The 15,764-nt window shown below is 40.4% G+C and overlaps 3 protein-coding genes across 4 annotated transcripts; 2 read left to right on the top strand and 1 right to left on the bottom strand.

The window, feature by feature from the left end:
- Positions 1-403: 403 nt before the first annotated feature.
- Positions 404-3,006, bottom strand: LOC134073528 (CCN family member 1-like). The gene is made up of 5 exons (XM_062530333.1): positions 2,557-3,006; positions 2,229-2,442; positions 1,769-2,095; positions 1,355-1,560; positions 404-1,222 (listed from the first exon to the last, which is right to left on the bottom strand). The coding sequence occupies exons 1-5, from the start codon at positions 2,602-2,604 to the stop codon at positions 914-916; spliced, it is 1,104 nt and encodes a 367-aa protein (XP_062386317.1). The 5' UTR covers positions 2,605-3,006; the 3' UTR covers positions 404-913.
- Positions 3,007-6,720: 3,714 nt separating this feature from the next.
- On the top strand, positions 6,721-10,272 carry bcl10 (BCL10 immune signaling adaptor). Its single transcript, XM_062530347.1, has 3 exons — positions 6,721-6,976; positions 7,547-7,835; positions 7,998-10,272. The coding sequence occupies exons 1-3, from the start codon at positions 6,926-6,928 to the stop codon at positions 8,468-8,470; spliced, it is 813 nt and encodes a 270-aa protein (XP_062386331.1). The 5' UTR covers positions 6,721-6,925; the 3' UTR covers positions 8,471-10,272.
- Positions 10,273-10,326: 54 nt separating this feature from the next.
- mcoln3a (mucolipin TRP cation channel 3a) lies at positions 10,327-15,519 on the top strand. Of its 2 annotated transcripts, none has more exons than XM_062530343.1 (12): positions 10,327-10,635; positions 10,788-10,952; positions 11,770-11,923; positions 12,266-12,344; positions 12,524-12,620; positions 12,709-12,808; positions 13,069-13,187; positions 13,532-13,681; positions 13,825-13,926; positions 14,302-14,424; positions 14,512-14,718; positions 14,941-15,519. In XM_062530343.1, the coding sequence occupies exons 1-12, from the start codon at positions 10,411-10,413 to the stop codon at positions 15,076-15,078; spliced, it is 1,659 nt and encodes a 552-aa protein (XP_062386327.1). In that variant the 5' UTR covers positions 10,327-10,410; the 3' UTR covers positions 15,079-15,519. The 2 variants fall into 2 exon arrangements, with proteins under 2 accessions (XP_062386327.1, XP_062386328.1); XM_062530344.1 differs by having other exon boundaries at positions 13,072-13,187.
- Positions 15,520-15,764: the final 245 nt, after the last annotated feature.

Genomic DNA, 15,764 nt, shown 5'->3' on the forward strand with positions numbered 1-15,764 from the left:
TGTCCAGCATCAAAGTGAAACAAATGATTGATCATGGACTCTTGAAAAACTACAGTACAATATGAAACATTATACATTATACTTACTACTTACATTACTTACTTACTATACTACTTACAATATATTTGTCCATTTCTCATGTGATCTGAATAGCTATATCAAAGACTAATCACTGGACTGGAATGTTTTATCAGTCTGTTTTATCCACTTCTTGAGCTATAACACTTGAAGCATATTATTTCCTTTTTCTGAAATAGCCTACTGTTGCCTTTTCTACGCATTGCCACAAGGCTATCCTCAGTGTTCTCTCTGTGCTTCTCTTTTTTACTAATGCTTTAAGAATCACTTTTGCTTCACACTTAAAAAAAGACATGTACCACATATAGGCAAATATTTTCTATAAATAAATCTTTATTCACACCACAGAGTCAACATTGTGTAAATAAAACACAAGTGTGATACAAAAATAATTAATAAATAGATATGAAAACAAACAACAAAAAACACTCACATAAACACAGACAGCTGCCGCTAATGCTTGATCTTGATTTAACACATGATTTTTTTTTTTATAAATCAACAGAAGCAGCACTGACTGCCAATTGTGCTAAACCAACAGCACCTGAACAAACAGAACAAAACCTGCAGTCACAACAATGTGTGTTGTCTGTATACAAAACATAACATGTCTGTAAACATAGTTAAAATAATACTAATAAATTATAACAGATAAAAGTTATGCTTCAATATGAAGCTAATACTGATACTCCAATATTATGAAGTAATATAGATTACCATTCCACACTTCTCTGCATGTTATCAAGATTTCCTCCCAATTGGTTATGTAATCTTGTCTAACAGGAGGTTCAATGTATAATGTACTCAACACAAGCCTCATACACAGATCTCTTCATCACTCATCATCAGTAAACCTGTGGATGTCATTCTCCAGCCTGTGCATTGGGAGGGGGCCTTCGAATCTGATGGGACAGTCTGAGCTACACTTGCAGGTCTGGATCATCATCACGTCCTTGGTGAAGGTCTCCCCGCTGTCACACTGGAACTGCACTGGCAGAGTTCTGGTCTGCTCTGGGCGGCAGCACCGTCCGTCCAGGCACGAGCCGCAGTATTTCGGCCAGTATTTCTTCACGCTGCTGCAGCCTGAATACGTCAGTTTCACTGGCTGCTTTGGCTTTTCCATGCGACTGCACTTCTTCCCTTTCTGGAAAATCAAAACAGATGTATTAGTCTATCGGAAATCAGTGTGTGTGTGTGAATGCGTGTGTGTGTTTCCAACACAATGCACCATACACCATGCACGTTGGGTTCTGTTTAAGTTAGGCACTATGCTTACCTTTAAACTAGACTGCGAGAATGAAGAGCAGGGTCGCACTTGGCAAATCCTTGACTCCCTCACTAGCTTGCACTGTGGATTGCTGTTGGTCACCCTGGTAGAGACCCCGATGCCACAGGTCTTAGAGCATGGAGACCAACTGGACGAATGAGTGACACACTTCAGACCAGAAGACAGCAAGCGGGTCACAGGCTGGTCTCTGTAAGCTGAATGGGCAGAGAAAGACATTCAATGAATGTTGTAACTCACATTCACACAGACACTGATGCTCCTCATTCAAGACATAGACTAAGCTACATACTAGGACAAAAATTCACTTTAAAATCATTTTTTAATTAACCATATGTGGAAGATTCCTGGTCAGCTTAACCTTAAAGTAAGTAAAGTATACTTGTGTGAGGCTGAAGTACTGACCTGCTTGAGGATTTCCTTTGAACTTGGGGAACATCTTTTTCTTCAGTGTGAAGTTGTCTTCAGGTTGACCGGGTTTGGTTTGGCCTTTCTTCGCTTTCTGCTTGTCTGTGTTGGCACAGACCCACTTGTCGCAGCACTGTCCAGGCACCTTGACCAATGTGGGGTTGAGACATCCAAGGGCCGGTGCAGAGAGCTCCTGAAGACACAGTGGGACGCACCCCACTGCACCATCCATGCAAGTACACTGATGCTTACAGCTTGGCTGAAAGGTTTCTCCATTCTGGTACATGTTGTTGTTAAATTCACAAGGTCTTCCTTCGAGCTTGGCTGTAAGAGAGGAAAAACAGTTAATGGAGTTGAGAGATCTGTCACCACCAGAAATCACAATACACTTAACAAACAACAACAAAAAAACTAACAAACTAAAAAACATCGTTTGAATATGTGAATGTTTTCGTACCTCGACATATGCCTCTAGTTGCATCCCGGCTAGCCCCGAAATTGCACTGTAGTCCTTTGATGTGGTCGCACGGCTGTGTGTTGCTGCAGTCCTCGTTCAGCTGTCTAGCGCAGACCTTACAACAACCGCATCCGTCCGTAACCAAACTGACTCCCAGTTCGCACCGTGGAGTTTCCAGGGGACATACGCACACTGAAGGGCATGTGGAGGAAACCTGTGACAGGCAAAACAAATAAAATAATAAATAATCTAAATGTTGAAGAGATACATCAGCAATATCATTTAAGCCAGTTCTCTAAAAAGTTAGGATAAGGAAAGTGATATTTACCATCGTAAGGTATCCATACAAGATAATTGTAATAGAGAGCAGCAGCATGTCTTCTGTGTTCTTTTCCTCTGCTATCTCAATTGCAAACTGACATACGCTCAGTGTCTCCGCTGTCGGGTGTACTGCCGAAGTCGTGTCTCCCCCTCTTTTATAATGCTATGTGGGCTTACGTATGATCTGGCTCGGTTGTGAGGTGTTCCTGAAACTATGCCTGGAATGTTTCAGACGCGCTTCTCCATTGAGGAAAGACGCCCCCCTCGCTTCAAGGAGGTAGAGCGAAAATGTAATCCTTAGGGGTGATAATGTAAGCCTATTCCTTAACATTATTTAAAAACTGTCTCAACTTTACTAGGCTACGCTTATACAATTGATTCACAGATTACAATGAGAAAGCGACAAATGTCGTGACGCGGATGAAGGCATATAACGGTCAATGTGTAGGCCTCTCTCTCTCTCCGTGTCTGTGTCCGTGTGCGTGTGCGTGTGCGTGTGTGTGTGCCTGCTTTATTAGTAGGCTTATTATTATTGGGAAGCTTTTTATTTTGAAGGCCTTTATCCCAGATCCCACAGCTCTCCATCCATATTCTGATAAAACTGAACTGAGGTCGGTCTTAAAACATCTCCCTCTCATTGAGGGATTTCTTGTTTACATTTGTAGCCTATAATGTAAATGTGTTTATGCAAAAATGTGGCAAAGGGAGGGAAGAATAATGTGTTCCTGGAATGGCAGTATGTTTAAGTTCCTCTGGGATCTCAAGTCCAGCTGGGATAATGGACTGGGCTTGGAACAAGACTAGACAGACAGCGATCCCAGGGTGGGGAGGAATGTGCTGGAGGAAAATCCATTGTGGAACATTCCATTCAGGAATCTACAGAGGATGAACCATGAAAAAAATACCTTCCTTGAGACACATCAAGAAACGCAGAACATAAATTACAAGTTTGCCTTCCATCCGTCAATCCAGATGAAGACTTGCTTGGTGATTTTTAAGGAAATGTGCTTGAGCATACTCAGTCATGTTTTATGTCCCATTTCAAGAAGTACATTGACTTTGTAGACTAGGCAAAATAGTGTTTCTCCTTAATAATTTCTGATGTCTATTTAGGTAGCAAATGCAACTAGGATGCCATACCATACAACTTAACTCCTCCACAGGTCCTCTAACACTTCTAACAACCTAACCCAACATGCACTTCTTTCTCTTCCCTTGATCTTCCCACTTTCTCATTCTACTACACTTTGCCTACTTATATCATACTCCCATCCTCTGGTAATAGTGTTGTTTGATGCAGTATTAATTCCCACCCAAGGTCTCCTCTGCACCATTAGCTTGAATGGTGTTCCTCGTTTGTGTAAATTGCTTTGGATAAATTACTACATGTAATGATAAATGTACAAATATAACTGTTGGAGAAAATATTTTTACACTTAAAATGTTGATGATTTACCTCAATATCATATTGGATACAGTTGTCTGTGTTGGCTTGACAACTAGTCAAACAAACATTACATTGATGTAGTTCCATGGACTTATTAACAGGTTGCTATATGAGATCCCCATCACAGCTGTCAAGTTTGGATTGGATTACCAAAACCCTGCACCAGAAGGTGTCAGCTAAATTGCCATGTCACCTCTTGTCCCTTTGGGTGAACATGAAAGCTTCTGAAACCATATGATCTAATTACAGGGTGTGCAATCTGAACATGTCATAAGTTAAACTCTATGGGCCATGCAAAACACACTTGAGGGATCCATCAATAATGGCGGATCGTATGGCATTTACATAAGCATGGCAGTATGGCCACACAATTGGGGATTAAGCTGTACAGGGTAATTGCATAACATGTATTTTCACAGTCACATCCTTGGATTAAATTGTGGTAGACAAAAAAGCATCCACCATTCCTGTCTTGTTCACAAAAACCTTTCTATTCACTCATGTTGATTATTTATATTCATTACAATCTTCAACAATAATGATTTCATGCATGACAACATTTGTCATACTTCTGGATTACTTTGTACTCACATTGTGTTTGCATCTAACTAAGACCAATGCTTCAGTTAAAAAACAAACAAAAAAACAGCTGTGTTTATACAGTACATCAGGGCAGACGAGATCCGTTTCTGTCTGAAATGCTGATGAATCATTCACATTTCTGATAGGTCAGACACAGAAATGCCTGTGGTGTATCAGAGGAGTTCAAAGAGATGATTGCTAATGCAGTGCTTCTGACATCACTCCGCTCAACCACTTTCCCATATTTAAATCCCACAGTCCTCCGAGCACTCAGAAAAGGAACATTGTGTTCGTCTGTGATCGCTCTCCTGCTGACTCGGCAGTATCCACTGGGCTGCCTGCAAAGTCACAAGAAAAATGCCAAATCCCTCCTGTCTCTGAGCACTCAGAGGCTCTTTGGGAACAGTGATTACAGTGTTTTATGCACGTAGCCTTGAACATTTACTTCGCAGTATAGGGAGTAAAATAGGTCTAATGCTCATTTACTAGCCTACTTCTTTTATGACAGGTTTTATGCTGATGCCATACTTTCCCTTATACTTGCAATACTGCATTCAAAATCTCCATCCATTCACAGTGGTAGTTCATATAGGTGGTGTTAAAACAATTCAATAGGTGTCTAGTCATAAGGAAAAGTCTTTAGTGCCTAATTTAAACGGTGGGCAAAGTGCAAAGTCTATCTATAACTTGTTGTGCATGAGCTATAATGTTATTATGTGGTAAAGGATTCTTCACTATTTGCTGTTAAGGAAAGGGTTAAATTAGCAAACTGATTTGGCCGAGTAGGCCTATAGTTTTAGTTAGACTTTGCTCTTTGCCCATCATTCATTCAAAGTTGTGTGATGTTCAAGGACCAATGTCCAGGAATGGCTCATTCAGACTCAAAGTTTATACTATTTCTTCTTTTAAATGCAATTAATATAATACAGTTGCTGCACATGACAAACAAGTTTGAGTGTGAGTTTCACATGAAATAGCTTATGAGCTCCCATTTAGAGCTGCCCATGTGACCTAAATGGGAACTTCCTCTATAGGCCATTTCTCTAAAGAGGAAGTCAACTATTTATCTTGTGTTGTTGTCTAAAGTAAATTAGAATTCTGAACCAGAGTTTCATCTTAGCCTGATATCATTCCTTTTCGACAAAAGGAATTCAAGTCTGCATACGCTAAAAATCATACCAGTGATGTTAATTAGACACATTGTCATAGCCTTACAGCTCCACCCCGAGGCCACTTCTGTTATAGGCATCTGTCAAAGATCTCTGAGATTTAGCCGAGAAATCTAGAGATTATCATTATGAAAATAATATTGGTTAGGTTAGTTGTGGCCTTGAGGCCTAACAAAACACCCATTTTTGTTTTCAGGATTAAGTCTAGGATGGTATTGTGCAAAGGGTTCTCTTGATATTGTCAATTGTTAATGTATCAGTAACCTAGGTTATTAGTATGGATAGACTAAGTACAGTTGGGAAATGTGTAAAGTTGAGAAGCCTTATAGCAAGCCCAAGTTGTGGTTTTAGCGGTGCATATCGTCCTCTTTGATAATGGAAAATTTGAACGACACAGGTGTCTCCAATCCAAAGTCGTCGGCAAATGTTTCGGCAATACGTTAATTGTACATTATACTGTGTCCTAAAAAACTGGCATTGCCTATTTTAAGACATTGTTGCATGTAAGGTAGAAATGTGGGACGTGGTCAGAGGGGTAGAAATGTGGGACGTGGTCAGAGGGGTAGCTGAAACATTATTGTAACATTGTATTGATAATGTTATTACTTGAACATTCCAACTGTAGGCTACGCCACAAGCTATCTGTTCCTGTGTAACATAATTTGTTTAATCTAGATAGGCTACTGTCTATGGGTAATTAAGACACAATCGAGACAAAAATGCACCTTATGTTTATGAGCTAATTGTGGAGAATATGAACTACGTCTGGGTATTATTGATTGACAACATGTTAGTCTACAATCTAAGGAACTAGCATGTGCCATGTGGAAAATCACTGATTTTCAGTATCTATTTTTGTTTGATTTTGTATTGAGCAAAATGTAGCCTATCAACAGCACACAGTCTACCCGAAACCACAGTTTGATCCACCGGTTAGATTTCTGCTAACAACTTGCGTCAAAAGCTGAATGAGGAAGTAAGTTTCACTAGACAATTCACTAGTTCCCCCTCTCTCCTTCCGATGTTTCCTACGTTGTGCATGACGGTCACTGACAATTCTTACTATGATGGCACATGTGCTGAGGCTTAGTTAAATCGATCTCTTACAGACCTAAACTTTTGTTTCAGAGCCGTAGACCTAGCTTGAAGCAGGGTTGGGAAACCACTGAATTAGTAGAATGGATTTTCCTCACCTGACGGAAGATGACATGGCTGAAATAAAAAAGGAAGTGAGTATTCACAGTGTTGATAGCCTATTCGAACATGTAATTCAGTTGAATTTTCCTGAAACAAATTTGCCTGGACGCGTTGGACAGAAATCGGTAAAGAAGCGCCTGAAAGTGTCCGTATAAACTAGGACTGCGCGAAAGTTAAAGAAACTGTTCTGTGGGATCTGGTTGTAACCAAATAGTAGGCTAGTCTCTTCATAGCATAGCCTATGGGAAAGTGAATTAAGTCATGCATGAGTAGAACTCTTGTGGAAACACCCCACTGTCCATCTTCACTAAGCCAAGTTATTTGGGGCGAAATAAACTTTACGCGCAATAGAATAGAATAAATAAGCCTGTCGAGTCTAAGAGAATGAGTAGCATCAGTTTCAGATTGTGGCATGACAACAGGGGCTGATACGGTTAGCTCAAAGACCGTGAGTTTAAATATGAATATTATGTATAAGGAATCTGTTGGTAAATTTGAGCTCTTCAGTGGACGTGTTGGAAGCATTTCCGTAACTGCTTTCCACAATAGCTTTCGGTTAGCTAACATTACCTTACCAACCCGGTGTCTTTGTAATTTGCCAGGCACTTGAAAGGCTACGCCCGTACCTGGTCGACAAGATCATCGCCAGTCGACATTTTGACTACCTTCGCTCAAGGAAGATCCTGACTCGAGACGACACGGAGGAGATAAACTGCCGTACCACAGACCGCAAGCGAGCTGGCAAGCTCTTGGATTTCCTGGCCGAAAACCCTCGGGGCTTGGATACGTTAATTGAATCTATCCGTCGGGAGCGCACTATTAACTTCCTCATCACTAGGATAACCGACGAGGTGCAGCGGGTGAAGAATGAGAGGATAGCCGCTCTAAAGGGTAAGATTTAGGCTACTGTGTGTAGCCTATAGATTTGTCACTGGACCCGATGTAAAACAATTCCTAACTTACAAATATTAGGCTAAAGCATTGTGACCACATTTGTGGTAGGCCTATCTGTGTGATAAAGTTTAAGAAAAGTTGTACTTTTGTATCCCACAGCTGAAGCCTGCAGTGCCAGTTCAAGTTCAAACTACACCCACTCCAAGCCAGGTGCCACCAACGACCTCTCTCGGACATTCTCTTATGATTCAAACTTTGACAAGACTTGCTATGCCTCCACCTTGCTTTACCACCCGGAGGGCGAGAGGAGCCCAAATAACTCGATGGTCTCTAGTTCACTAAACCTGCTCAGTGAGTCTCCCAGGGGGCGAGACAACCCTGGGGGCAATGCTGTTGGCAGTAGTGACAGTATGGTTGGGTCATCCTCCTGTGTCTCCTCTTTACCCAAGCCAGGAGACCCAGGGGCTCCCCCGCTACCGGAAGAGGTCCTGGATGAGGCGCAGGACACAGACCCTGGTGCTTGTGGGAGCACGGCCAGTGGCGGGGACGCCAACTTCCAACCACTGCGATCCCGGTCCATTTCATCTCGCCCATCTTTCTCTTCCATTTCACCCGCCTCGCCCTACAGCTAGTGAACTGACCCCGTGCCAGTGACTTTACCATCATGGCCTGCTCCCACTTCTGAGACCGTTGAACCTTTCTGTTATTTTATTAGTAAGACGTGTGCCTATTTGTGTTAATGTTGTCCTTCATTTGTCTTTTTTTTCATGGTGCATATCTGATATATCTTGTCTGATCCTCCTCATCGTTTTAGCTGTCTTCATGTTGTTGTTTTTTTGTCCATCTTGTGCCTTTTTAAATGGTTCATGCATGGTCGAGGAGAAATCCTTCAGTATACAGCTTCACTCAGAGTTTGTATACTTCCTGAGATGATCGGAAATCCCAGGATCCCAGGCCAGTTGAAACTTGCCTGCGGTGTGTTTATAGCTAGCTGGCTGTTTTATATAGCAACCCCAACCTTCGGGCACATTCTTCCCAACAGGCCTCTTCAGAATATGCCTGTGATGTTGGATGTGGAGTGGAATAAGATCCCTCAGTGTCATATAGGCCCTGATGGAAATGCTGGGCAAAGTCTAAAGTCTATAACTAAAGCGTGCTTAATAACTATGCAAAATATAATGCAGTTGTAATACCTGAGAATGATCCTGAGTAGCTGCACAAACGTCGATGCAGCTGAGAGCTGTCTCACGCCACATGATACTGTACAGTTCATGCACAAGAACCTTGCTCAGAGAATGACTTTACCCGGTATTTCAATTAGGGCCCATGGTGTCAGACAACAGATTTCATAACAATGTTTAGCTGGATGTAGCCATGCACCGGCATTTGGTATCATGACCTCTAGACAGCCATCATCTTCTATCACTGATGATGATCAGGAAAAGCATGTATTTTGTGTCATTAATGTATAACCACAAATCACACTATCAGTCATTATAAATCAAAAAACGCTCAAATTTAAAAACCAAACTGACAGAGGATTATACTTCAAACTGAAAGTAACTAACTGAATCATATTCAGGATCATATCTGTAGCGTCACTGATTGCTCTGCTGTTAAGCTGGTGGTTGAAGTTAGGTAAAACAAATTAATCTAACAGTGGAACCACTACACATGGAAATAAATCACAAAGCTGCAATAAATTGATTGTGAAATTATCAATGCAAACTTTGGAAGAAAAAGGTGCCTGTGTGTATATACTGTATGTGAAAGAACAAATCTGGTGTTAGATGTGTTAGTTCATATGTCTGTGTTCCAATAGTTAATTGTAGGCTGTAGTCTATTTGTAATGTGGGATATACTTTAAGGGGACTGAATACAAGGGTAAATGTTTTCTGTTCACACTATCTTGTCATTTTTTTAAGCTCTGAGAAGAGAATTTGTTGTTTTTTACCATCTTATAGGGTTCAATCTAACTTGCATCCACATTTGTACTGGATGGCTCACATATGATATCATTGGTTAATCTGGCCTAACAGCAATATGAGTGCCAGAGTGTTCCACTGAAATATGTCTGTTGGTTTGTTCAGGTAATAAATCTGCAGTACAATTCAAAGAAACACAGTATACCTAACAAAATGCTCATTTCTGTTTCATGTTTCTGCATGTATACTCTCAAAGTCTACTCTCCAAGATGACAAAAAGGAACCATCTTTGTTTTGACACTGTTAGAGAAAGTTTGAGTAATTTATGTTCTTCAATTGTTTCTGTATGACTTTTTTTCCGTGGTGAATTTAGGGGCGACTATGATTGGCAGCTTGATGCAAAGAATGCTGTAGAACTTGCATGATGAAACTTAAGAATGAAAAGAATCCTTTAACTCTTCATCTGTATGAATTCTTTATCAAGATAAAACTGTTTTCTTGCTCTGCCACTTCGGTCTTAACATGTGTCTTCACTCATACTCATTCTCATTCTACCTGAGTCAACAAGCCAAGCAGCATATGGATTTGTCTCACTGAAATACTCTTAAATAGTCTTAGAACTAAGCCACCTGTAAGGAGCACATGCAATGGCAGACCAAGACCTACTAATAACAAGTGACGCTGTGGCTCGCCTCAAGCAGGACTACCAGTGGACAGCTACTACATCGAATGTGGATCACAGGGTGGTGGATAATTTTAGGAGGAAGCTAAAATATTTTTTCATGAGCCCCTGTGAGAAATTTCGTGCCAGAGGCCGTAAACCATGGAAGTTAATGTTGCAAATTCTGAAGATACTGATAATCACAGGCCAGGTAAGAGTTGTATACTCATTAGACTTTATGGCTGAGCTTAATACAGAATTGTAATATAGTTGGCTTTAAAGTTTTTTGTCAGTATTCTTTAATTTTCATGTAGACTGTTGCAGTGTGTGGAATTGAACACCTTATTGTGCACTTTCCTGAAGCTGGTGTCTTTTGGGCTGAGTAACGAGATGATGGTCACCTTCAAAGAAGAAAATGCCAAGACTTTAAAGCACCTTTTCTTGAAGGGATATGAAGATCAGGACAAAAACTATGCTGTGTACACAAGTAAAGAAGTGTATGCCCACATCAATTACATCATAAATCAGGTAATATCATCACAGTTTGTCATAGCTACTTTCTCCCCTTTAAGTGTCTATTTATGACCATGCCCAACTTGTTTTCAGGTCTAACCATCAGCTGTCAAGTGACACATTTCTAGCCTAACCACAGACTGAAGGACAGCTCTATATGTGCACCTCACTGTGCACAAATGACAGCAATATTGTAAACTAGCAAGAATGTTCCTAAATGCTGAGCTGCCCCACCATACTTCACCAGGCTTTGTAGCACATTGTGGTTCAGTTGAGACAATAGTCACTGGCAGACTCTTATGAACCACACCTAGGGAATCTTGTCAAGCTTGAATCAGCAACTGTCAATGGCAATGAGACCACTTGCTAAAATGCAGCCCTTTTACAACGGCCATGATGTGAGGAGATGGGACAACAGCCTCAGTAAAAATCCCATTTTCCCCAGTTCATCCATGCCATTCCATTGCAAGTACTCCTATGGTGCTTGCCAACTTTCTTTGTCACTGTAACGATAGGGGATAATACTGAATCGCTCCAAAATCCTGAAAACCCCAAAGCTAATTTTCAGTCAAAAGTGTACTGCTCGCTCCGTTCGGGAAACTTTCTAAAATAACTGTCATTGTTGCAAGCCTGTAAGGATTACTTTTCACTTTCTGTTGTCCGCCTATCACACCTACATACACGTCTGCATTTCAAATCCCAACCCAGATGACACCATATCAGCCCATAACAGTTATCAAACCCAGTGTTTGGTAATCATTTCGAACATCGCAAATCAAAATGGGGGCTATAGACTGTTCCTGTTGAGTGAATTTAACTTTTTCTCCATTAGTACCTGAACCTGCCCAATCTCACCGTGGGAAATCATGCATATGAGAAAAATGGTGGCGTTTACACCCCGCTGTCCCTTTGCCAGGAGTTTTACAGACATGGGAGCATCTCCCCAGGCAATGACACATTTGACATTGATCCATTTATTGTGAAAGGTGATATACAATAGTTATCTCTGCTTTGATTGTTGTTTGTGTGTGTGTGTGTGTGTGTGTGTGTGTGTGTGTGTGTGTGTGTGTGTGTGTGTGTGTGTGAGTGAGTGAGTGAATGTTTTCTTTTTGCTTATAAGTGTTGCATAACAAATGAAACATGAGGAGACAGTGAAAAAACTATACTGTACACTTTATTAATCTTTAGTAATCACTAAACATATTGATAACTTCTGCCTTTGGACGATTTTTGATAAAGAATTAATCGGCTTAATCAGAATCAGATTATGGCTGATGATGGCTGATGTCTACTATTGATTTAAAGCCTGTTGACTATTTTCCCACCAGAATGTCTGTCTATCTACCCTCTTGGACCACTCAAAGAGGCTGCAATACAAGACATGAATTTTACTTTGGATTTTAAGAGGTTAGGTTGTGCACTTTCCCCACTTTCAGATGTCAATGCACATAATTAGCATTTAGCAATATTTTTTCTATGAGCTTTCACAATTATTTGCATGCCTCTTTTATTTCTTTCATAAATCTAAGGTAGAACTTTTGTATAATATTTTGTGTGGAATTATGTTGTTATTTAAATATCCATAGGCTACTGTCTGTTAAAGTCTCCTTGATTATCAAGACTATAAATCTGCAAACAGTGCGGCACAACGAGTTACCCGACTGCTATGCCTTCAGGACTGTGGTGGGTCATTACTTTTATTAAACAAAAACTGCTTTAATATTCCTGCGTTTTGCTACCATCTAATACCTAATGCTCTCTACAAACACAGATTTTGTTTGACAACATGGCCCATAGTGGACGGATTAAGATATCACTGGATAACCATGTGCACATCAATGTGTGCAAAGACTGGAACATATCTGGATCCTGTAAGGATGCTCTCACACTTTTACACAATTTCCACTTGTTTCTTCATTTAACAAATGCAGTTAGGATGCTGTCAACGACAGAGAGTTGATCCTCTTTATACTTGTAGCACCCAGCATACACTGTCAAGCAGGAAAGTTATGCAAATAAATGAGAAGTAATGCAATACTTTCAGTTTTCAAACAGAGGGTGGCGCACGACATTGGTGGCACATTTTTTTCATTATGACACAAACTGAACATATGTCCTTATTTCATTGCAGCAGATAAGGACTATCACCTCACCCTGATCCTCACATTTGATTCTTTCATCATTCTTGCTTGTCTGGTGTCTCTTACTCTATGCATACGCTCTGTACTCAATGGATTTCAGCTGCAGTCTGTAAGTGAAATCTGTGCTGCTCATACATTGTCTTTGTAACATCTCTTCAGCTATGAGGTTAATACGCAGGGGCAGTTAATGGTATTATTAGGATTTTGTTTCTTTTAACTTCCATAAAACACTGTCCTGCAGCTACACGGTGTGGCTAATACACAGGAAATTACTGTAGCCTGTATTAGCTCCTCTTAACCACAGACCTACATCCTGGCCTACATCCTGAGTGAATGTTTCAAGATAACACTGTTAGTGATTAGAACACAACCTGTTTGGCCCCTTTTAGCTTGGTAAACAAAAGCTGACACCTGACTAGAACATCATGAATACGTATCTCTGATATTTCACAGGAATATGCTATGTTTTTCCAAAAACACTATCGGAAGACAGTGTCCATGTCAGACCGTCTGGAATTTGTCAATGGCTGGTATATTCTTATCATCATCAGTGACACACTTACCATTACTGGTTCTATTATGAAAATTGGCATCCAGACCAAGGTAAGCATAACTATCACCCTCAGATACTGTATATAAGCTATCGTTCATAGTCATTGTTAATTAAACATGGTGTGTTGTCATTGTCAATGTCATTGTCACAACACGGTCAGTGTAAACAACAGTTAGTCTTTTCACTGTTGCAGGAGCTAACAAACTATGATGTCTGCAGCATTTTGTTGGGAACCTCAACCATGTTTGTGTGGATTGGTGTTTTGCGATACCTGGGCTTCTTCCAGAAGTATAATGTGAGATATTCTTATAATTATTGTTCATTATCTGAAAGGCATGCACATAAACATATAAAAAAATCGACACAAATATGCTAACAAAATGACTGAAACAATCATTTAGAAAACCATTTGTCTAACAGGTTAGCCCTGAGGCATACATGTCATTACCGGTACTCATATTTCACCATATTTCTATGAATTCTTAAATGACTCTCTAAATTGTTATAAAGGCCTTTGACTTTTAATTCAGGCCAATGCCTTCACTCATTCAGGAAGCTGTCAGCTGGTTTCAGGCACTGACTCAACTTAACATGGCAGTAAGATATGAGATATCAAGGTGACACCCAACCAGTTTTTTCCTCTAGTGACAGGAGTTCTTTGTTCTGTTAGATTCTGATCCTCACCCTGAGGGCAGCCTTCCCAAACGTGATCCGCTTCTTAACATGTGCTGTAATGATCTACCTGAGCTACTGCTTCTGTGGCTGGATTGTGCTGGGGCCACACCATGAAAATGTAAGAGGAAGAGAAAGAAAACAAAAACAAATGTTACAGAGATGTTTTACTTGATTCCGACACTAACACAATTCTTATTTCCCATAGTTTCGTACCTTTAACATGGTGGCAGACTGCTTGTTTTCCCTGATCAATGGGGATGAAATATACTCCACATTCACCAAACTGCGAGAAAAAACATACTTAGTCTGGCTTTTCAGCAGACTCTATGTGTACACCTTTATCTCCCTGTTCACATACATGGTCCTCAGTCTCTTCATTGCTCTCATCACAGACACGTATGAGACTATCAAGGTAAAAACTATTAAATACCAAGAATATTCAATACATGTGTAGTTATTATAGTCTGACAAACATACAACTCTGAGACACAGTAGGTTAGACCTGTAGACCTGTAGTTGTAGACCTGTAGACAAAGTAGGTTAGAGTGTCTAATGTTGTATTTACATGTAAAAGCAGAAGCTCATTGTCTGCACCATAGCAAATAAACTAAATATATAATTCATTCAATTTCAGCAACAGCAGCAAGAGGGAATCCCTGCGTCTGAACTCCAAGCCTTTATTATGGAATGCAAGGATCTGCCCGCCTCTGGGAAGTACATGGACCCTGAGTCAGACTCCTGCCTCTTCTTTCCCTGTGCCTGCTACAGCTGAGAGCTTGGCCTGAATTCCAGAGGCTGCCGGGGCTGAAGATAGGGATGTGTCTGTCACAATTTTTACATCTCTGCCAGCAGGATCATATCATACCAAGCTTACAAGTTTAAGTGCACTCTGTATGGTCAGAGCTTGTCTACATAAAGGTTATAGGACACTGTAAAATGTAAGGCTACATTACATAAATCCTTAGGCTATACAAAATGAAAATCAAATGTTGAAAAACTGACTAATTGTACTATTATGCTGTATATGTATGCTCATTTTGGGTTTAATTCAAAGCCCTCCAGGGAACATGTTTTTCCATTCCCTCACAATTTGCACCCAATTTGCATTGAAATTGTTGCCTTTGCACATTTATATTTATATATAATAAAGAGAGAAAGAGAGAGAGAAAGAGAGAGAGAGAGAGAGAGAGAGAGAGAGAGAGAGAGAGAGAGTGTGTGTGTGTGTGTGTGTGTGGAATGTCTGCTATACATTTTTCTTTGAAAATAAAAAACTGACACATTTTAACTTTGTTGCAACTTGATGCTTGAGAATAGTTACAAAATTAAGAGGCTATGTGCCGCCACATGTTTTCCATTTCAGTAGGCCAAGCCATATTATTATTATCCCGGGCCTCTTATCTCACATGCTCATCTGAGGTTACGTGGATGGTTTGCCAGGTGCAGGTAAAAGCCAATGCA

This window comes from Sardina pilchardus, chromosome 2 (assembly GCF_963854185.1).
Source record: "Sardina pilchardus chromosome 2, fSarPil1.1, whole genome shotgun sequence".
Taxonomy (NCBI): Eukaryota; Metazoa; Chordata; class Actinopteri; order Clupeiformes; family Clupeidae; genus Sardina; species Sardina pilchardus.

Bases quoted from the DNA above. Each gene is read 5' to 3' on its own strand.
- bcl10 (XM_062530347.1), top strand. From the start codon at position 6,926: ATGGATTTTCCTCACCTGACGGAAGATGACATGGCTGAAATAAAAAAG. The intron at 6,977-7,546 runs GTGAGTATTCAC...GTAATTTGCCAG, and splicing joins TGGCTGAAATAAAAAAGGAA to GCACTTGAAAGGCTACGCCC. The intron at 7,836-7,997 runs GTAAGATTTAGG...TGTATCCCACAG, and splicing joins GAGGATAGCCGCTCTAAAGG to CTGAAGCCTGCAGTGCCAGT.
- LOC134073528 (XM_062530333.1), bottom strand. From the start codon at position 2,604: ATGCTGCTGCTCTCTATTACAATTATCTTGTATGGATACCTTACGATG. The intron at 1,561-1,768 runs GTCAGTACTTCA...CTGCCCATTCAG, and splicing joins CAAAGGAAATCCTCAAGCAG to CTTACAGAGACCAGCCTGTG. The intron at 1,223-1,354 runs GTAAGCATAGTG...TTGATTTTCCAG, and splicing joins TCTCGCAGTCTAGTTTAAAG to AAAGGGAAGAAGTGCAGTCG.
- mcoln3a (XM_062530343.1), top strand. From the start codon at position 10,411: ATGGCAGACCAAGACCTACTAATAACAAGTGACGCTGTGGCTCGCCTC. The intron at 10,636-10,787 runs GTAAGAGTTGTA...ACTTTCCTGAAG, and splicing joins TACTGATAATCACAGGCCAG to CTGGTGTCTTTTGGGCTGAG. The intron at 14,425-14,511 runs GTAAGAGGAAGA...TATTTCCCATAG, and splicing joins TGGGGCCACACCATGAAAAT to TTTCGTACCTTTAACATGGT.